This window comes from Aphelocoma coerulescens, chromosome 1 (assembly GCF_041296385.1).
Source record: "Aphelocoma coerulescens isolate FSJ_1873_10779 chromosome 1, UR_Acoe_1.0, whole genome shotgun sequence".
In the NCBI taxonomy this organism is placed as follows: Eukaryota; Metazoa; Chordata; class Aves; order Passeriformes; family Corvidae; genus Aphelocoma; species Aphelocoma coerulescens.
In genome coordinates this window covers 65,555,101-65,577,727 of record NC_091013.1, presented here as the reverse complement: position 1 = coordinate 65,577,727, position 22,627 = coordinate 65,555,101, and the positions used below count along the sequence as shown (strand labels likewise).

The 22,627-nt window shown below is 41.0% G+C and overlaps 2 protein-coding genes across 11 annotated transcripts in view; both read right to left on the bottom strand.

Annotated features, from left to right (window-relative positions):
• Positions 1-3,137: 3,137 nt before the first annotated feature.
• MLNR (motilin receptor) lies at positions 3,138-6,197 on the bottom strand. 2 transcript variants are annotated; one of them, XM_069030119.1, is made up of 2 exons: positions 5,416-6,197; positions 3,138-3,448 (listed from the first exon to the last, which is right to left on the bottom strand). In XM_069030119.1, the coding sequence occupies exons 1-2, from the start codon at positions 6,182-6,184 to the stop codon at positions 3,222-3,224; spliced, it is 996 nt and encodes a 331-aa protein (XP_068886220.1). In that variant the 5' UTR covers positions 6,185-6,197; the 3' UTR covers positions 3,138-3,221. The 2 variants fall into 2 exon arrangements, with proteins under 2 accessions (XP_068886220.1, XP_068886212.1); XM_069030111.1 differs by having other exon boundaries at positions 3,169-3,573.
• A 186-nt stretch (positions 6,198-6,383) lies between these two features.
• FNDC3A (fibronectin type III domain containing 3A) overlaps positions 6,384-22,627 on the bottom strand; it is a 109,248-nt gene continuing 93,004 nt past the window's right edge. For all 9 annotated transcript variants that reach the window (XM_069010792.1, XM_069010782.1, XM_069010802.1 and 6 more), the window contains 10 exons: positions 21,490-21,608; positions 19,332-19,437; positions 19,066-19,241; positions 17,883-17,996; positions 16,079-16,228; positions 15,711-15,994; positions 13,606-13,815; positions 12,065-12,231; positions 11,376-11,503; positions 6,384-8,875 (listed from right to left, as the gene is read on the bottom strand). In XM_069010792.1, coding sequence (XP_068866893.1) covers positions 8,561-8,875; positions 11,376-11,503; positions 12,065-12,231; positions 13,606-13,815; positions 15,711-15,994; positions 16,079-16,228; positions 17,883-17,996; positions 19,066-19,241; positions 19,332-19,437; positions 21,490-21,608 — 1,769 coding nt within the window. In that variant the 3' untranslated portion in view covers positions 6,384-8,560. The remainder of the gene's footprint in view (positions 8,876-11,375; positions 11,504-12,064; positions 12,232-13,605; positions 13,816-15,710; positions 15,995-16,078; positions 16,229-17,882; positions 17,997-19,065; positions 19,242-19,331; positions 19,438-21,489; positions 21,609-22,627) is intronic.

Genomic DNA, 22,627 nt, shown 5'->3' with positions numbered 1-22,627 from the left:
CTTTCTTTCTTTCTTTCTTTCTTTCTTTCTTTCTTTCTTTCTTTTCCTTCCTTCCTTCCTTCCTTCCTTCCTTCCTTCCTTCCTTCCTTCCTTCCTTCCTTCCTTCCTTCCTGGTGGGCATACCCCAATGACACCCTCGTGCTGGGGGCCAAGCTGTGCCTTTCGACTATAGTTTGTGGGAAGAATCTCTTTCCTCTCTGTTAAGAAAAACTTGTTTATGGGTTTAAGAATGAACGGGTTTAGGTTCCTTTCAAGCTTCAGGTGGCTAGCTTTGGGTTCAGCTCTTCCTCAGTACAACCACAACTCTAGCAAGTCTCAGGGCTATGTCAAATCACTCATTTTCTTTCCTGTGATTTTCAACATAACTACATGTGTGCTTTAAAAAGGAGACTATCTCACCACGCTTCCCTTTTTATCATCCGGTCTCTGTGCTTTTCTTTTACAGCCCTGCCCCATTTTTCTCTCTAGTCCATTTTCTCTTGTATTTTATAGCCTTCATGGTATGGAAACTACTTCTGAAATACTTAAGAAATAGCCTGGCTGCACCTGAACATAGAGTTCCTGGGAAGTGCTATTTTATTTACAACATCCCTGTTTACACAATCCAGTACTGAATGCCAGAGACAGCAGTGCTAGGCCTGGTTAATTCTGAGTAAACATGCCAAACTTCATCTATTTCCTAAGCATTTGTTCTGGTGGGGAGAGAGCATTAACAACAAGGCATTGCAAGCTCACAGGTGTGATTTGCTGCTACTAAGCATGCAAGAGGGATAGCTGATAACAGGGGTACAAATGACTTTCCCAGAAAGCCAGACCATTTCTATGGAGTCTGCCACCAGGAGCAGAAGCCTGCTGCTGCAGTGTCTGAGGCTGGGCAGGAGCAGCCCAAGCCTGGAGCTCCCTGCAGAAACAATCACTCCATGAGCAGCTTGGGAGCAGTGAGCTGGGGTCCCAGCTGAGAGGCACCAGCCCTGGACACCCAGCACCCACAGAGAGCAGAGCAGTGCCAGGGCTGTTTGTGGCACAGGGCGCACCTTAAAAAACGGGGGTTCAGGGCAGCATCCCACCAGGGCATTTCCTTCCCTTCTCCTGCTCACCTTGTGCTTCTGGTACCCATGCAATTACTTCTGGGGAAATTTCTGATGGGCGTTTCACTCCCAGTGCAATTTAGTAGCAATTGATAAAGGAAAAGCCATTATCAGGAGGCTGCAGGCGTGCAGAAGCAGCTCCACGGCCACATATCAATATGATAAAGATTTTTTCCCCCTCAGTCTACATATATTTACAAAGATTACTCTTCATAGTAACTTGTCTGAACCCCCCAAAAATAACAGCTGTTCTTTTATGATAACTAAACATTTTAATGACACCCCCCAGCAAAAGCAACCTAACCCAAGCCTTGCAGACAACTGCTCTCCACCAGAGTATGAAGCCAATAGAAAAAGAAAACCTAATGTGTATGCAGTGAGATAGAAGATTTTTTTCTGTCTTTAGATTTTTTAAAATTTTATTCAGTGACTCAGAGTTACAGATTGTTTAATGGAGAACTGGTCATATTTTTAAAACCTAGAGAAGACTTGGGTTCATCTCTGCTGTCCTGAGATCTCTGAGCTGGCTGTTGAATTCTGTTGAATTGATTTGGACAGGCTGGATTGATGGGCTGAGGACAGTTGTATGAGGCTCAATAAGGCCAAGTGCTGGGTCCTGCACTTGGGTCACAGCAACCCCTGCAGCGCTACAGGCTGGGGGAAGAGTGGCTGCAAAGTGACCCAGCAGAAGAGGACCTGGGGGTGCTGGTCAACAGCAGCTGAACATGAGCCAGAGTGTGCCCAGGTGGCCGAGAAGGCCAGTGGCATCCTGGCCTGTATCAGCAATAGTGTGGCCAGCAGGACCAGGGCAGTGATTGTACCCCTGTACTTGGCACTTGTGAGGCCACACCTCAGATCCTGTGTCCAGTTCTGGGCCCCTCACTACAAGAAGGAGATGGAGGTGCTGGAGCGAGTCCAGAGAAGGACAGTGGAGCTGGTGAAGGGTCTGGAGCACAAGCCAGGAGCAGCTGAGGGAGATGGGGGTGTTTAGCCTGTAGAAAAGCAGGCTTAGAGGGCACAGTATCACTCTCTACAACTGCCTGAAAGGAGAAGGAATTAACAGAAAACCAAGGGCAAGCGTGGACATACCACCCGTGATGCTCCTGTAAGCGCAGTCCCACATCATTGATTTTGGTCCAGATTTACACCACTAGAGCCAATAAAGTAACAGATGCAATGATCCTCCAGAGAAAATAATGCTGCAGCTTCTTCTAGCTTTTCCTCACAACTAGCCTCCTTCCTAAATTGTACAGTTGAAGTCTGCATTTAAAATCTTTTGGAGTAGAATTAGTGAATTGGTTTTTGACTTGCAGTGCAGCGTTATGCAGCATGAAGTCCTGGGCATAGTCCAGCACATTCACTGATGGGTCTTGTTTGGGGCAAGGTGGGTTAACTTGGAGCTTGCACACGCAGTACACAATGTGATGCAGTGGAGACACACCACTACCATTTACCAAACACGGCACATCTATCCCAAGGAAATAATCGGGGATATCTGAAGTTTTACAGATACAGAGACTGGTTGCTAACATATAAATAAGAGACCTTATTTGATCGTGTGGGGCAGGCCAAAAGGGTTAAGCCCAGAGACTACTGCAGGTAGCAGATGCTTTCCTAAGAGAAATTAGTGAAACTGTTCAGGAAAGTCCCCTTCATGATTACAAGACCAGGTACTAAAAGCAAACACCTCTTTTTCCAAGGCTGTTCAGGTTGGTGGGTGATTTTGTGTCCATCTCCTTGAGAGACTGTGTTTCGTAAAATCTTGTTTAAAAGAAAACCATTTTAAAATGGCAAAGGCTGTCTGGGAGTTGTACCCATTACTGCACCCAAGAAGTGCTCCTTTGCAGACCTTGGTGTTATGATTTTTAGAAAATACTAGAAATGGCACAGAACACATGCAATGAACAATATGTAATAAAGTAAACCCGTAGTTTTACTGGCAATTTACTCCAGCTTTTCCTATTGACTTATCATCTTTCACGAGTTGCACATCATTGTCCCTACTTTATGGTGCCTGCTTGCTCTGTTAACAAAAATACAGGTATCCCAAAATACAGAGAGTTAGGAAATACCACATCCCCCAACAAGTGTCCATCCTTTTGCAACTCTCCTGTGAAAAGGTAGTTCCCTTCTTTAGGCAAGAATGCCCGAAGAAGTGCAAAGGTGCAGTCTCAGAAGCCGGTGGTGTACTCGTTCCTTGTGCTGGCACTGGTCTCTGTGTAGCCCCCAGCGTCTTTCGTTACTGTGAAAGCCCTTTCTGCAGCCCGGCGTGGCAGCAGCAGCTTGCAGGCTGCTGCCCTGTACTTCTTCGAAACGAGGTTGTAGAGGACAGGGTTGATGGATGCGCTCAGGTAGAAAAGCTGCAGAGCGAATATATTAAAGTACTGGGAGAACAGCATTGTCCCCATGTCCCGGGTGTTTATAAATATGATCCTGCCAATGTGGAAAGGCAACCAGCAAATTACAAAGGCCAGAACCACCACAGCTATAAGACAAAATAACACATGCGGCAGTTAAGGAGTGAGTTAACTCTTCAACCATCCAGTAAACTAAAGTTTATGTGGCTGGTTTTGCAGGTTCTTCTAACTGATACAAATGATATATAGAAATAACAGCATTAAATTGTTGGAAAACCATGAAAATGGGAATAGCATTGAATATTTGAAGTAAAAGTTAACTGGTAAAATTTGAAGCTAAACTGTGAGGTGAGGTTTGCTGAGAAAAATGTTAACAACAGTAGCATAACATCTGTATAGTAACATCAGGCACTACAGAAACCTCCCCTTGGCAATGTCTGTAATGCCACATAGGAGATAGGGAAACAAAAGTCAGAATAAGGAGTTTTTGTGGAAGCTCCACAGCAGCTCCATTAGCTGCAGAGTTGTTGTTTAACATGCCTACATCACTGAAAAAGACCTGGGCTGCACCTCAGTCACCCAAGCTCCCACAGAATTTGCTCTATTGTGACAGGATGGTATCTAATGTAAAGACTTTACAGTATAGTTGGGCTATCGATTTTTTTCCTCTAAAGCTTTTACATGCATCCCCAGACAATTACTGCTGGAGACAGCTATTTGCCTAGATGGATCTCTAGCCTGAGTCACTTCAGCTGTTCGCCTGGTTCTGTGTTGCATTTTAGCACAATGCAAACAAATACAAACCCTCTTGCAATGGCAACACAGCAGGAGCTGATGAGGAACAATTAAATAAGTGCATTACTGTATCCATACTTTTAATTATTTTTGTTTATTAATGCATGTAAGTAAAACAATCATTTGTGAAGCATCCTCTGTGTTTCTCAGAGCTGAAATAAAAGGGATGCAGCCAAAGAAAGTTTACATCTGAAATACACCACAGGCATAGTGCTGCTGGATCTTTGAGATAAGGGGGCACTGGTCCCATTCAATGGGTTCTGAGATCATGGGCATAGGTGTTTCTGTCAGAAAACCTTGTGCCTGCTTCAGTGTAAGTATCTTCCTCAAATAAGTTGGCAAAATTCTCTCAGGCTTATTAGTTTCTTTCCTTCGTGCTATGCTATTTCCATCCAGCTGATTACACTCTCAGTAAAAGAAGTCTCTCATGTGACATGTAAAAACTACACTAAAGGTAGGAAAAAAAAATAATTTGGGAATTTTGTTTTATGTTCCTTAATCAATGGCTGGATTTCTTTTTTCTTTTCCTTCAGATTGGTCACTATTTACAAACATTAAAGCCCCAGAGCAGACTAAGATCTCAACTTTCCAGAGTCTGATGCTGGGTTAGTGAATGTATGACTAATAAAATGAACTAAAAATGATCAGCATCCTACATCTGTAGGAAGTGCTTTGGTATTACGGGATTTGTCTCCAAACAGCTCGTAGGGGTTAAGTTGCCATTTCTCAGCCTCCTTGGGCAACCAGTGGATTTATTCCTAGGAGAGCTACAAATGACCGCTAAGAGCTTACTTTTCAGAAGCAGAAATTTTCTACGCAGAGGTGTTGCTTGCCCACTGGCAGACACTGCTGATGTTACCACAGTTTTTCTGAAGTAGCAGGCTACCTTGTACTTGTTTCTGCCTGGTAAAATTCAGGAAAAGGGTATTTCTACGGAAGGCAGTCGTGCTGCTGGATGTGCAGTGCCACGCGGGTGAAGCCCCAGATGTGAGGGAGTGAAATCCCTGCCGTGGCAGTTCCCGGGAGTACTGATGGGCTCGGCAGCGTGGCTGGGATGTCCCCCTGTGCTATTCCCTATCCTGTACGGGAGCTGCGGGTGCCTCAGCCCTGCCATGGCCCCCCAGCCCCGGTCCTTGCCCCAGCCATAGCCCGGGGGGGATGGTAGCGGGACTCACCCAAGATCCTGATGGTCTGGCGGTGCCCCTTCTCCCGCAGGAGCGAGCTGGGGCCCCGCAGGCGGGTGTTGTTCCGCCACAGCTCGCGGCCAATGAAGCCGTAGAGGACGCTGAGGCAGGTGACGGGCAGGACGAAGTAGCAGGTGGTGACCCAGAACATGGTGGCCAGCAGGCCGGACTGCAGGGCCTGCGGGGTGGGCTTGCACTCGCGGCTGAAGTCAGTGTGGTTGTCGGGCTGCTCCACGCCGACCAGGAAGAAGAAGGGGCTGGCAGAGAGGAAAGCAAAGGCCCAGAGGACACCGATGATGGCTTTCACCCGGCGCTTGGTGACGACCACCTTGGCTTTGAGGGGGAAGCAGATGGCGAGGTAGCGCTCCACGGTGAGGGCGGTGATGTGGAGGATGGTGCAGTAGGTGCAGCCCTCACTGAGGTAGTGCGACAGGCGGCACAGCAGCTGCCCGAAGATCCAGGGCCGGGAGCGCCAGAGGCGGTAGAGGTCGAAGGGCAGCCCCATGAGGATGAGCAGGTCCGAGACGGCCATGCTGCCCAGGTAGAGGTTGGTGGTGGTCTTCATGTCGCGGTAGCTGCGGATGACCAGCACCGTGAGGACATTGCCCGCCACGCCGACCACGAAGAGCCCCAGGCAGACGGCCGTGATGGGAACGAGCACCCACATGGGCAGCGCCAGGCACAGCCGCTCGTCGCAGGGCGGCCACGGCCACGGCCACTCCGGCTCGCCCTCGCTGCCGTTCCCGCCGCCGCGCCTCATCCCGCCGGGGGACGCGCCGTGCCCGGGCAGCGCCGCTCCTTCCTCCGGCCGCGGCCCCGCCCCGGCCGCGGCCCCACCGCCCGCGCAGGTACCGCACCCCCGCCCCGCCCCGCGGGCCCGGCCGGTAGAGGGGGAGGCAGGGAAGGAGGGAGGGGAGAGGGGCGGCGGCGGTGCGCGCACAGGACTGACCACCAGCAGCGAAAAAGAAGGTACTTTTATTGTCCACAGACTCTTAAAGGTACTTTGCTACATCGTTTTATGTATTTTCTATCAGACTATACAGGTTCGTCTTCATGGAGCCCGACGTTGTACAACCGTAAAGTGATATGTTTGGTAGTGTATCTATAGCGTTTTAAAAACTTTAGAGTTTCTCTTTTTCTTTTATTTATTTATTTTTGGAATGTACAGTATATGAGGTAAAATTAATATTACATTAAAAACTGTCTTCAATGCAGTAATATGCACTGAGGCTCAAATGGCAAATACACTATTAAATGACTATCAAAAATAGGAGCTCATTTGAATTTTACTATGAAAAACGTAAGTCACTGCAGGTTACCTGCAGTAACAAATCTTACCGTTTTAGACATTCAACCGTAAGAAATCTCTGGGCTGTGACACGCAACCTCATTTGCACTGCCAAACATGGCACTTTTAAGAAGGTTCTAGAAAACATCAGTTATCGCGGTATCCTGCGGGAAGGTATCAGCCTATATGTACAAACAACAAATTCAAAATAAAATGTAAACATACAGTACATTTTAAAGACAGATCGTTCTCACCACGTGGAGGCCAAGTTCTTCGCCATTTCTTTTTTTTTTCTTTTAAAAAAACGAAACTCAGCAACATTATTCTACAGCACAGATCATTGGACGTATAAACAATTACAATACATGCCCGTTCTAACATAGAGAAATTCTTCAGAGATCTTCAAAGCACAAGACAGAGGTTCCTTTTTTTATTATTATTAAGACTGACAGAAGTGTTTAATACTATTAAAAATGCTAAACTGAACACAACTAGAAGTCATTAATGATCCACTATCTTGTAACTCAAATAAATTAATAGTAGCTAATTACAAAGTGTATAACAAATAACATAAGTGTGATGAGACAAGGTGGTTTTTTTTTAAAGATAGTTTCACTACAAGCTTTGTGTCACTGGCAATCATTGACATCTAGCAAGATGTTCAATGGGATACTTGTTAAAATTCAGTCTGGTCATTCAAGAACTCACAAATGCAAGCTCACAAAACATTGATGAGTTATGCAATTGCAAAGTGCTCTAATGCAACATTAACTACATGCAATCAACAATTTGGTACAGTATCCAAAGAGACATTACATTAAACATTAGGATCTCAAGAAAAAAGCAGCTTTAAGTTTTCTGGTGCAAATTACTACACTTCGTCTTCTGATTTGGTGCCCCAAAGAAAGAAAGAAGGAAAGAAAGATAGAAACAAAACAAACAAAGGCAGTGCTTATTTCTGGTGGATATGGCAAATGAATGTTGGGGAAACAGCAAAAATTCAATAATGAATTTTATCTCAAAATTCTATTGACTAGCCAAAATCAGAGGGCACAGACATCTGTATAAACTGCATCCAATCAAAGGTCAACTTTGGAAATGTGTTTTTCAATTTAAATAATAAATCTAAGAAGTTCTTTCACACTCTCCCTTCTATATTCAGAAGAAGTAAAAGAGGCATTTTTGTAAGTAAACGTCAAATCCTGGGGGTAAGATAAACCACTTGTGCCATCTCCTTGTAGTCTTTCGAAAACATCTACTTGCAGTGAAGAACTCCACATTTATCAGATATTAAGCTTCCTTCATGCATACTCTTCCATCCCGTTTATTATTTGCTGCCTGAGAAAAGCCCCTTCTGTTTTTCAGCATAAATCCTGCTTCCCAAATAATTAAGACAAATGAGGAGGTAGAAATACAGCGCTAAATTGCTTTCACAGCATCAGATTAATATTGTGTACAGCACAAGTTTGTTAGTGTAAGTTTTAAATGCAATCTACACATTCTTCCCTGTTATGTTAGCAACCCTTAAAAGTGTGGGCCAGGAAATCATCTTTACACTTGTGTTTACCGGTGAAACCCTTTTTGTTAAACACTGCGTGCCTGCCCCATATCGAGTTTGTACTGCAAGAAGGCATATAAAGAAAAGATTATATTTCTGTGGCTTGCATTTTAATAACATGAATCAGCCTATACCTACGAGTAAGCATTCTAAAGTGGCTGAGAAAGTTTGCATCAGTCCCAATGCCGGTGCTAAATGCCTGGTTTTGTAAAAGCAAGAGAACAGAATTACTTTTAGATTATGAGAAAGTAAAATGTAATGGGCAGCATTATAAAATAGATCTCTTTTCTTCACTTTATGACGAAGTACTGAATGATAACAGCAATCAGAATGGAAAAGATAGCAAAAAGTGCAAGGATGACAGCAGCACACACTTGGTCACTCTGTGACCATTGTGTCCTTGTGGTTTGCACAGTGTCCTTGTTGGTGCTTGCCGGTGGTTCAGTCCTCTGAGAGATGAATAGCACTGGGGTGCTGTAGGGGCCCACCAGGTCCTGGTGACCCGTGGCCTCTTGGCACTGGCGAATGGCACATGCGCGGAATCGGTATTCACAGTTCAGCTGGAGGCCTGTGTATCGGAATGACCAGTCTGGGCCCTTGTAAATCTGGCAATAAGGGGGAAAAAAAGGGATACATCAAGTAAAAGAGTCCTATATATACACATGTATCTCAGTATGGTTGTGTTTACGGTGAAGGTAACTGTAAAAAGGACGGCAACCCACCAGTGGTCTCACCCATGCAAAGAAAAATGGACAAAAAGCTCGAACACACAATTTAAATACCAGATAAAGTCTCCAGTCCTTTTGGTGAAACACAAAAACTATGCTTGCTTGTGTGGAATGATGAGTACACACCAAATAAACTCTGTCACAAGCCCCAGCGTTCAGGTGTTTTAGTGACCACTTACAAGTGGATGCAATATAAAATTTCCTATCATGGGATTTTAGGTAGTTGACTCTGTATCAAACTAATTCATTAAGTCTAATCCAATCCAATGTATTTTGTTGTAGTTATCTGTATTTAAAATAATATGATTTATCCCAATAAACACTGTATCAGGGAAGCCACAAAAAGTCCTCTTTGTGATTCTTCATTTTATCATATTCCCAAGACAGCGATGACTTAGGAGGGTGTTCTCCAAAGGTCTCTCAGCTGGCTCGTTAACATGAGTTCACAACGTTTCAGCATGGAGTGCCTAATTCAGTGAACTCTAAATTCTGGTTTCCCAAATTAGTAAAATTTGCAGCTACGTGAAGGTTCTGTGAAAGCCAACAAAACCTCACGAGGGTGCAGTTACAGGTACATCAATAGGTACTGAGGTATTAGGTGGGTAGCACAGTGTAATTTGATTTCTCTCTTCAAAACCCTTCACCTTCTCACCTCCAAGTATCTGGATTTGCTTTATTTAACTGGTAGCATGATACAGAAATATCACATCATCAGGAGCTTTCCCTACAGTTACCATATTGTTAGACAGTATTCTGAAAATGCAAACTAGAAATGTAAAGAAACAGGAAATCCCTTCTGATTCTGCTGTTTGAAGACCTCTTGCTGTGCCTGAGGCTAGTCATAGACTTAAGAGATCTCTGACAGACAGACAGCTGAGCTTTACTGGAATCTACAACCTAGAGACTTTTCTTTCTGAGGCAGGGCAGGTCATCAGAAGTGCAGCTTCCTCAAAATTCTGCTAATTTGGATCTTGCATTTGGGAGTGAGCAAACAGGCCACTGACACACATCCTACTGCAGCTCCAGCTACACCAGCTGGCAGGGGTTACCATCCTCAGCTGCTTGTTCCCAGTGCCTTGCCAGAAGTTGCCTTTGCCTCAAATGTTTCCTGGGGTATGTATATGGTTGCTTCCTAACCCCTTTAAGATCTTTGACTGATGTATACAGCTCAAACAACACATTATTAACTTCTTTTGTTTGTAGCATGGAGGGAGCAATGACATGAGCAATTTGGATGACGGATCAGGAAGAAGGAGGAGAAGAGAGTGAAGTTTTGGCAGTGAAATAGCAGAAACAGCTTAGAGCAGACTTCCAGGCAGTTTATTTTTTGTCCACATCAAATAAAATTGCCACCATCATGTCTAAGTGTCTTAAAGACTGTTTTCATAGTGTTTACCTCTTGATTGTTCCAATTTTAATTTTTGCAAATTAGTCTTTTATTGTAATTTACTATGCTAGACTGTTCTGCAGAGGCAAAAGCAATCACACACCTCAGTCTACTTTGTTACTGCCGTACTCAAAGAGCAAACTTTATTTTTTTGCCCAGCTCATTTGGCAGTACACACAGATCATCAAAGTGTGATTTGACTCCATGTCTAAAAGCAACACGGACCACGCCTTACATACCTAATGTTGCATTTACAATGTTGAAGTTACAAAAAAGAATATTCACATGGCAAGATAACAAACACCTTAGATTATGGTTCATCTTTTACTGAAAAATTTAACACATGGGCATAACAAACACAGTGCTACACTAAAAGTTAGGAAACTATGAAGGCCTATAATCTACCAAAGCACAGGAAAAAAATTTAATATTGAACTACAATAAAATTATAATATACTAGAATAAACTGTCTCTGTTCTGGAAGGAAAGTTCATTGGCTTAATAGTATGAAACAGTTTTCAAGTCCAATTTCATGTCAAATATCAGGCAGTTTATAGGGAAGCAAAATTAGCACTGAAGCAGGATAATTTGTACCTTGGCATTTTGAACTGCTTCTTTGCTCTTAGGTTCTCAAAGAGAACCCTTTGCCCCTTTTCTCCCCAGTCTCAATTCTGTACCATAGGTAAAAGGTTTCTTTTTGTCAGTTGTTCCATTAGTGGATGATTTCCTCACCACTTGAGGTGTCAAGCTCTATTTAGTGAGTATCAGTGCAACCCAGAGAGGCAGCAATTTAGTACAGAATCTCCCTTCTATGTTAGGATGGGTTTAGGAGACACTATGTTATTTAGTAATAAAAAGTTAACATGGTGACGAAAACATACTGGAACACAATAAACTTTACTAAATCTAAACTAATCTCAACCAATTTTACTAAACTAGCTATCACAAATAATAATTGAAGAAAACTACAATAACTTCAACATATCATACCTGTTTGAATTCTGAGTCTTTTCCAACCATGACCTGAAGACAGTAGATAACGGGATCACCCTTCATGGGCTGCAGAACCTCCCATGTGATTTCACAAGTGTGATCGTTTATTCTCTCTATCCTCGGTGCTGAAGGAAGGAAGCATAAAAGTGAGCTAGCTCTGCTTTTCCCATCACACACTGTCATATTCTCATGACCTGTAAAATTCTCTATTTTACCTCCTCTTTTGTCTCAGAGAAACAAAATATTCAGATTCAATTTTATTCTTCCTCCAGTGTTTTCTGGAGCAACAACTGACAATTCATATAGGCCTCTCTTGCTAGTTTAGGTACCCAAGAGAAAGCAAATAAAATTTGATGACTGTAAGAGAGCATCATATACCAAAAAAAACCCAAACTGCAATGCTTAAAATTATTCTAAACATCCTAGGAAGCATTTTTACCTTAACTTGCCACTGTCCTGGCAAGCAGGGATTCTAAGTACAAACTTCTTATGTCAAAGAATACATAAACCCAAGTCTTTCATTTTTGGAGTGAATATTTTAGGCAATTACATGAAAGGACCATCTTCCCACTATCCCTACCTGCACTTAAAAAGGGCTTAGTATTCTCAATATCCCAAATACAACATAATACCAAACCCAACCTGCTACCCTCCCACCCCCCAAATGAAAAAAGAAGCAGCCTTACCTTTCAATGCAGCTGGAACAGATTTGGGAGTAGTGAAAATGTATTCTTGAGAAAGGGGACCTTCACCAGCTTCATTACATGCCTGAATACAGAATTTGTATGATGTTGACTCACTGAGTCTCTGAACTTTGTAGGTATGACACGGTCCTCTGTATAAGGATATAAACCTGAAAATGGAATGAGTAGTTGATTTTGAACGCAGAAAAGGACTTCTTAAGCAGCTACAGTACAGTCTTGAAATCTGTTCCATAATTTCCCAGAATCTAATGAAAAGCCCAGAAACACTTATTTCAGAGCTAAACAGTGTTCTGGCTACTATAAAACAATAGGCTCATTTTTATTTCTATTTCTGTTTTATGCCAAATTTTTATTTGTCATGTCTTTGAAATAAAAATCTCTTGCACAAAGAACAGTACAGATTCTCTCTTACCAACAATGGTCCTAAGCATTTTAAGAAACTATTTTGCATTTGAAACAATGGGAAAGGACAGCAGTTGTGTCTCTCAGTGAGCTGCATTTTTTTTCCTTGGCCATGTACTCCTCCAACATCTTTAGCTTTTCAAAATTAGGTAACTAGATTTTAGCTTTTTGCCCCTTTGCAACTCTCCCTTACTACACTTAAAAAAAGTGTCATGGATCCAATTCCTTTTGTACACCATTGTTGGAAATAAGCTTATGCAGGAGGGCAGAATAACTCTTGTAGTGCACACCAAATCTCTTTCTGAGAGTTTTGTACACTGGCCACTCTCCTTCATGCTGCAATTCTTGTACAAACGGATTGTGGCAGCTCTTGTTTGATTGTCAGTTTTGGTGTCCCCAGGACACAGCACAAATTTCTCTCTTCTGGCAGGGGTTGTCATCTACTTTGGCTTTTTCTTTTCTTTTAAAATTAAAACAGATGGTACCTGCACATGACCTAGTTTTTGGTAATGGCAATGAATTTCTTTCCAGTTAAAGAGTCTAATTTATTTTCCTCCTTACAACACAGCAATTTCACATAATAGATCTCTTATCTTTTTGGCAAGCTAAAGCTACTCATCAGACATAGAACATTCTGTAGTAGTACGGCTCATTTTACTATTTAGGCAAGGGTTCTTGCTGTACCATCTCAGCTGACATTCTGATTTAACATGAGACAAGGGATCCCTTAAAATAATAATTTGTATTATTTTCCACTAAAATAATTGCATGTAAGGCAGCAGTGAGTAAAGCATCCATCCCTTCCAATATTAAGTATATAAAATTCACTACACTGACTGGACTTGTTACTTAGAAAATATTTAATCAAAAGTGAGAGACAAAAGTGTGCTAGTATGAAACACTGCATTAAATTCTTCATGTTGAACTGTAAGTAAAAAACAGTGAAATTTTTAATCTTGTACTTCACAGAACACTAGAGCCCTTCTTGCCTTGCCAGATGAGATGACCCCCTACATCTGTTGTAAATTCAGCAAAGCATATGGAATTTTGCCCTTTGCTGCCATCTCCCAAGCATCAGAGCTCAGCGACACTGGGCAAATTAAAGTGATGCTAAAACCAACCTTCCATTCTTATCCTCCATTTGAAGGTGGTACTGGATGGAGTCAGTCAATGCTTTTGCAGTTCCCTCTCCCCACTTCAGCTTGAGAGTCTGAGAACTGTATGCAGCACATTCCAGGCGAGGTGGATCCGGGGGGAGAGGTTTTGTTTTCAGTTTTATGGTGTGGCTGAAAGGACCTGCTCCAAGACTGTTTAGGGCTTGAATTCGTACTCTACCATTTGGAAAAAGAGAGAATAAATTAATTTGAAATTAGATCCTAAAAATAACTGGTCATATTCACCATTCTCATTAGAGAGAGAATAATGGTACTATCTACAATGAAGACTTTTATCAATATTATGCTTTGATAGACTGTCAAGAATATGCAGATGCGTCGCTTTCCTTACCACATTTTAAAGAGCTGGCTTGATTAAAAAAAAAATTCAAAATAAATTCACATTAGTGAAAAGATGTAAAAGCTTTGTGAATAACTTCAAGAGTGGTCCATCTTTCAGACTGTGCAGGCCTTGTACCAAAATTTTTGATAGCCACATTTGAGTGATGAGGAAGGTAAAAAAACCCACCCCAAAGAAGGGAAACCATATCTGTGACTGTTTTATCAGGTGAATTCAAGGATGACTATCAGACATTTCTACAGACTTTTCTGAACAGATCCTATTCATGTGGAAATAAAGCAATAGTGCCCAGCCACCTCTCTTGCTGTTTCCACCAGTAACACATCTCTGGGCGCCTGCAAACACAGGCCCTCTTGGGTCTGCCTGCAAAGTGAGAGGGGGAAACCAGAAGCTGCCAAACAACAAAAAGCTGAGGAAGCTGTAGAACTTGGTACTCAGGGAGAAGGTAGGGTTTTGCTTTTCTTCTTTGATACACCAAGGAAGACAATGCTGGCATCAGATTTGTAAGTAAGAATTAAAAGACTTAGCCAAGAAATTATTTCTGAAAAGGAAAAAACAGAAAACAGAGGCTCTTTACATATCACAGGTAGCCACAGAGAGCAAAGTGTGTCTAATTTCATTTTGCAGACTTAACATTTGCTTGTCCAAAATAGTATCTAGGTAACTGGAAAGAAGTAATCACAGTAATCAAATTATGAAACAGTCAATCACACAACTGCAAAATGTGGAAATGCAAATGTGTATGCAGGCTAAAGAATAAATATTTCTCCTTCACTACAGTAATATTTAACATTATGCTAATTTATTACAGCCCAGAACTAAGGTTTATATATGCAATTTTTTATTTGCACAAGGAGTTGTTGGTGTATTCTATAAAAAACTTATGTCGGTATCTCTGCAACAGAAGCTTCTCTTTTTTTCAGTCTACTGACACAGAGAGCAAGAGTTCTTCAGATTGCCAGCATTATTGTTAAATAATTGTAAGTCACACAGAAACACTGTATTCTGACATAAGGCCATAAAACAGCAATTAAGGATTCAGAAAACTGCATAGCCAGATGATATCCTAATTATACTGAAATCAGAGTGGGCTATAAGTCTGACTTCAGTGGAACTGCCATTCTCCTTTAACACTGAGGACATGTTTTTGTAATGGACGTAGAATGCCTTCAGGCAAAAGTACTGATTTTTGTGTTTGTATTTCAGTAACCCTTAGACCAAACATAAAGGATGATTTCAGCAACTAAAATTCTTCAAAAGAGATGCATTGGCTGATTTTTTAAATTGATACTCTTCATGCTGACTTCCACTTTTTCTGCAGGTAAGGCCTTGCAAGTTGCAATGAGCTGTCATTAGATTGCTGGACATAGTCTTTCCTTGAATGGATTTTACTTTTTCAAACAGTGAAGCAACCAGTCCAAACCCAAGTATGTATCTGAATATGTAATGTGAATTCAGTTAAATTGACACATTAACCAGACAGATACAACAATACTACAATAAACTAACATAAATTATTCTTGAAAGAAAACAAAAATAGCATGGCTCATCTATTTATGATGATCATCATTACAAAGCTTCTTTTTACTCCATGGCTGTGCACTAATGTGTGTCTGAGAATAATAATGCAGACATTAAAAAATACAAGGAAACAAAGCATCTGCTCTTGTGGAGGAAACAGTAGGCTGTCAAGTAGCTGTTCAACACATACCTGTAGGTAGTATCTGGCTGTAAGCCATCTATAAAATAGGTCAGATCCTTCCCAACAGTTATTGGCTGCTTATCTCCAAAGTCTATGCTGTAGCCAAGGATTTCAGATCCATGGTCACAAGGCTCTTCCCAGCTTATAGCAAGGCATGTGGAAGGAGAATAGTGTGGACTTTCAACTTCATCTTCAGTTAGTCCACGAAGACAGGTCACAACTGCAGGTACAGAGGCTGGAGTCATACATGCCACTACTTCACTGAAAGGGCCTGCACCTGCAACATTCACTGCCTGCAAATCCAAAGCAGACCATGTTTTTATGGCAGCATCAATTCCTGTTTCCAGATTGCAATAACAATAGTTTTACATCTTTACCTGAACCCTGCAATAGTATATAGTGGCAGGCAAAAGCCCTTTCACTTCACAGCTGAGCCCAGGCCCACAATAGGAGATCTGCATGCATCCTTCCACACCGCCCCACTCCAGTCGATACTCCGTGACATCAGCTCCATTACTTACTGGTACCTTTAAAATGGATATCATAAATTAAAAGTTAAATTCACTGACTTAAGAAAAAAAATCAACCACACTCACCACATCTATATTTTTTTTGTTCCAGAGGAGTCTTACCCTCCCATTTCTTTGCTGATTTTTAATTTAGTACAATACAAATAACAAGCAGAAACTGATACAAACTTCAGGAAGTTCAGCTAAGACAATGGCAAACACAGAGTCCTGGACTGGGACAAAAAAGTACAGACTGAGGAGCAACCTTACCAAAAAAACCCCTGTGTGTCCTGGTGAGAAAGCTGAATAAGAATCAGGAATGTGTGCCTGATGAAGGTGAACTACATATTGGTTGTATTAGCAAATGAGCAGCAAGAAGGGTAAAAGGAATAATGACTCCCCTCTACTCAGCACTTGTGAGGCTGCATCTCCAGTACCATGTCCTGTTGTGAGGCTGCATCTCCAGTACCATGTCCTGTCCTGGGATTCCCAAAAGGAGATGGACATTGACATAACGGAGTAAGTCCAGCAAAGGGTCATGAGGCAGGAGTGCAACGCACAACAAGAAGGTATAGATAGCTTACTTGATAGCAAGGTGATACAGCTAAGGGGAGATCTTACTGCTGCCTTAAATTAAATTACTTACTGGCAGAGTACAAAGATTATGACAAAATTCTTCTTGAAGATGGCACAGGCCAAGACAAGAGTCATGACTTGCATTAAAGGGTATTTTGACTAGACATAAACAAAAAAAATGCTACAGAATGAGAGTTTACCCAGACAGTTTACTAGGCTGCAACATCTTCATTCTTGGAGATAAATAAAATTTCACTGGGAAAGGCCTAAACCTATTTAGGTGAGAAACCTAACCTATTTGAATAGAAGGCTGAACTAAATGACATCTAGAGGTCTACTTGTGCCTTAATTACTGTGTGGCTCTGTAAAACAGACATCTAACATCACTCAACTCTACCTGAATGTTTTAAGAGATTTTTTTAAAAAGGCTTTGCCTTATAGATATTTAAGAAGTGCTCCTCTGACATTCCTCCAGTAGGAAGTATGAACACTATTTTCCAGGTAAAACAGTTTAATTTTTTTTTCTGTACAGTTCTGTAACTCAGATACTTCACCCCATCTCTAAGCCACTAAAAAGCAGTGTTTAAACAGTATTCCCAGAGAGAATCCTTCTTTTTACAAGTTTAATTTTTATCTACTGCATTTTTTAAATCAGATATCTAAATACTATGGGTTTATAGGAAGTCTGTGAGGCTTTTGGTACATTATTACTGATGTAATTATATAAAATTAAATCAGATTATAAAACCAAGAAACACACAATAATCTATTGCATTATGTGGATACATTGTCTCTGAGGAACTATAACTATGTTAAAGAAAAATTTTAAGATGAGACTGCATCACTCAGAAATGCAGAGCAGCAGCTGTGTCAAAACTTTTAAACAAAAGAACACAGTAAGATCCAGTACCTGCAGCCTGCCAACTTACAGCTGCCTTATAATGGCATGATGAACAACTAAGGTTTCACCTATTGGATAATCGGGTAAGTATGCTTACAAATAAAGTGATTAAAATACAGTATTAGGCTTTTCAAGCTGAGCTCAAGAATGCATAAGACCATCATGTTAAGACAGGTGTTACCATGGCATTCTTACCTCCCATGATACCTGAGCACACGCAGCAGATCTGCACGCCACTTGAGGGGGCTTGCACTGATCTGGGGGTCCAGGGGCTGTAGTGATTTCACATTTTTCTGAGTAAGGTCCAAACTATTAAAAAGGGAGTTGATACAATTGAATTGTAAAAATAAAATTACTACTTTTTAAGTAACAGTTTACCATAGTAGGGACATGTAACAGCAACCTGAAACTTTGTATTACTTCTTTATAAAATAAATTTCTGTGGACTGTGGATTCAGGACTTATTTCCAGTATCTGACTATTCTCCAGAAGAGCTGCAAATTTTTCTTCACTCCAGCAAATGCAGTGTGAATTTGACAGTTCAAATTCTTGGGAAAACCAGGGAAGTACCAGGGAAGTACTACCCAAAGCCTTATTTTGAAGTTACATGATGGCTGCACTGAAACATAAACCAATTTGTACTGCCTATTTATACCTATCTAAAAGAAACAAAGGATTCATAAACTGCTGAGCTATGAACCATTCTTTGCAGGGTGGACAGAAGATAAAAGTTAGGATAGTGCTTTAAAGCCTTAAGCTGCAGACATCTCCACAAACAGTGTCAACTCATCCTGACAGTTTTTTAAGAAATGTACATTATTGAACGAATAAGGAGTTTGGGTACATAACTAAATAAAGCTTGTTCTACAGCAACGATTGATTTAAACACATTTAATACTCAGAGGGAAGATAGTCTTGTATCTGATAGAACATGTACTCAGAAGTTAAACTAAATATAAAAATGGAGAGTCAGGAAACATTAATTATTATGTTCTGAACACCAACAGCTGTACAAATAAAGGTCAATCAATTACAAAGCTGTATACAGAAAACAATTTGCTACCTTACTTCACATGAGAATACTGAAGTTGTAACAGTGCTTTAATAAAGTACTTAGCATTTCCTAATGATTTCCTAATCCTACTATTCAGACAAAATACATAATTAGCTATTTTCTCTTCATCTAAAAATCCCTTTCATTATAAACTGATGTTTAACAGTCTGTTCCCACACAACAATAAGCTGTGTGAGTGAAATGACTCTACAATTAGGAAATCCTCATTTTAAAATTACCATTAAATGCTTCTTTTGAAATAAAAAAATCCTTAATAGTGACTGCAGTCTCTGGAATGAATTTCATTTCAGACTTCCTCCTTACCCCAGCCTTGTTAGCTGCTCTCAGTCTGAAGCTGTACATCCTCCCTGGAAGAAGGCTGCCCACTGTGCACTCAACATCAGAACCCTGGTAAACCTCTCTGTGTTCATCAGTTTCTGCCTGAAACATTTCCAGACCATAACAGGTAATGGGTGAACCACCATCTACCTGAGGTGGTCCTAAAAATAAGAAAGAAAGAAAAGCTTATTTAATTTAACACATACCACATTTGGATCCCTTACAATCTCTAACACCTGTAATAGAATTACCCCAACGCAGCTGAATTTCTCTTGCTCTTGGTCTACCCTGTAGCCTTGGTGGCTGGCATGGACCAGGAACCACTGCTGGTGTCTGCACCAGTAAGGAATCAGATACCTACAAAAGAAAGATAGATTAATGAAATTATCCAGGCCAAAACAAGAACTATCAGTTATGCCACAAGTAAAGGCAAATACCTGAGCCAGAAACAAGATCTTCCCCTTTTTAATGACATCTTCAAATATGTGAAGATGCTGAAGTGATCTGGTATGTATTTCTCATAATATAAACCATGCCAAAATAATCATGCAATATGCAAAATTTGCTTTTGTATTTTGGTATATATGCAAGGAGCAGAATTAAAAACAGTGGTTAATTATCAGTACAAACCTAGTACAGGTGCTTGAAATATGACTTATTCAACGTAAACCCATTCTCTTTTGCATCGAATTGCAGTTTAATGAGTTCTAAACCCTTACTCTAAGGGTTGTATACTTTCTGTGGAAGAACCTTTCAGAAAGCAAAAGTGGGCAGAAGATATCAATCAGAAGAGATTAAAAAAAAAGAGATTTCAACTTTTTCATTGCTTAGCAATACTTAATGTGCAACAAGTTTCCACCTCAGATTTGAAGTTGGGGCAAAAATAGCTTAAGAACCTAACAACATGCAGCAGATGGCACTGACTGTTCAGACAGCAGTAGAGACAATGAGGGGTTATTAGCTTCAGTGTGATACAGAAAAAATAGGAAGTTGGAAAGCCTTCAGGTTTACAGAAGAAATGAATCTCAGAGTCTCATTTCACAACAGGTTTCTAAGTATGTTCAAGAAAGAGTGGACTGGACAATCTGCTGCTCTTCAGTTCCTTTGAATATATTGTTGCACTGATCAACTGCTGCTACTTAAAAAGCAGAAAGTTTCTCAGGATGCAGATGTTCATGAGAAGCTGCAGTAGAGTTAATTACATCTTTCTTTACAGTTCTTCTGTTGATTTCTGACACTTCAGAAAGTATCAGGACTTTCTAGAAGTTATTTTCTCTTTGGTACTCAATGTTTATTCTAAAATCATGGGGCTCTGGGGAACTAGGTTGCAAGAGTAAAAGTCTTCAAAGACTTGTGGTTTGGTGACTGGGAAAGCAGTGCAGCTGAGCCAGCACTGACGGAGTCCAGATTTATTCTTAAAACAAGGTGGCTGTAGTCAAGGTTATCTCTGCAGGAGACTTCTATGTGCAGGAAGAGCACAAACATTTCATGTTGTAAGGTGGGGCTGGGTAGAAATGGCAAACACCAAGAATGCAAGGCTTTAAGATTTTTGTGAGAGCAGCTTGACAGTGAAGCCTTGCTGGAAGTCTGCAGAGCGCCAGGGCTGGCTTTGTTACAGTTGTTGCTGAGAAGCGTGAGGAAGTACAGCACGACATTTTGGCACTGGCAGCTGAACTACACCACAGAACTGACAGTGAACGTGTGTGTATGTAATGTGCATGTATAAAGGAGCTTAGTATGGCACAGCAAATTGTTTGGGAACACTGAAAAGTAGGGCAATGTAAACATTTTAATTGTGCTTGAGACAGCATGGGAAGACACTACAGAGCATAACATAACCCTGTAAAGCCTGAGTGAAGACTCTTCCTCCTCTGCTTGCTGAGTTGACTTGGCTACTCAGACAAGGTACTCCACTGACTACAGGAACTACACTAAATTCATAGAATCACAGAATCTTCTGAGTTGGAAAGGATCCACAAGGATCATCAAAGTCCAACTCCTGGCTTCAAGAGAGCCCCAAGAATCACACAATGTGAGAGACTGTTGTCCAAATGCTTCCTGAACTCTGTTGTGCTTGGTGCTGTGACCACTTCCATGGGGAGCCTGCTTAAACTGCTGCATTGGGTTAGGCCTCAATAAATGACATTGTATCAATGTATCACATAGGAAAAGTATGTTTCTGTAAACAAGACAATCATGTTAAAAAAAATATAATATCAGAAAGTAATATTCAGATATATTTCTTTAACAAATGAGCAGAAACTTGATCCACTGTGCATCAATACTGGAACTTCCCTGAGGTTCTATTTATGGCTATTTTGTTAGGGACTTCTGTACAATATTTGCTTAAATAGCTACTGGACCAGATTTTCTGACATTGTATTTAATAAAAATATTAGCTGATATTACCGTGCTTTGTCCTCCTTCCCCAACGCAATATACACGTAACCGATAGGAAGAGCCCGGACTGAGTCGGTCACACACATGTTCCCTAGCGGCTCCGCTGTATATTGTATCCCACTTGTTTCCTGAAAGGTAAGGAATAAGTGTGCACTGAACCAAAGTGCAAATTTCCACACTTCAGCACCAGCCACAGCAGGTATCCTAACTTCACTAAGTGTGCCTGATGTTTATTAAAAAAAACAGAAATTGAGACTGCTTTGAATTTCCTGTAAGAGCCTATAATTTCATAAAGATTGTTTCCTAGGTGTAGATCTGCTGAAGTGAAATAGCTTCTTTATTTGGTATTTACCTTAACTAGAAGAGAACTTACTGGGTCAGCAAGCACATTCAACATCGTAACCAAATAAACAGGAAAGATACAAAAGTAAAATTTTTCACAGAAACTTCAAATTACACTATCATTTTTCAGGCTGTAATTACACTTTACAATTGATGAAGTTTGTTCCTGCATTCCTGAATAGCCCAGCAGCATCTGAAATACTGATTCCATTATTTGCTACTCTTAAATCAGAAACTCTTTAGCATTCTCTCTCTCTTTTTAAGAGATTAAGCAGGGAACCTGAGGAATTTTAATTAAATCTCCAACAACTCAATATACTACAGAGTTTAGAGGGCTGGGTATGAAATGTAATGCACAGCTCACCTAATTTGCAAGAAAGGCTTGGGTGCCCCATTCCAAAAGTGACTTAATGTGGACATGTGACAGAGAGAGGAAAGCAACAGACTAAGTATCTAAAGAACCACAGCTGAGAGCCCTGAGGGGGCTCCCATCATATCTGGGGACAGTGCTCTGTCCTAATCTGACACAGCACTGGAGAAGTTTAAACTTTCATTCTAAATGTGACTGTGTTTCTGAACTCAATAAGGCTACTTAAGAGGTCTAGATTTTTAAATAATTTAGCAACATAGGTTTATGTCCAATTTAGAAATACTGTCAGTTTCCCTTCTGTATGAAAGAACAGAAAAGGAAATAACAGAAAGTTATCCCAGCTGCATCATTGTTCTCTTTTAATAGTGATAAATGGACTTTTTCTTTCATCTGCCATGCAAACACCAAAGCTACATGTCCCTGTCTTCTTGCCCT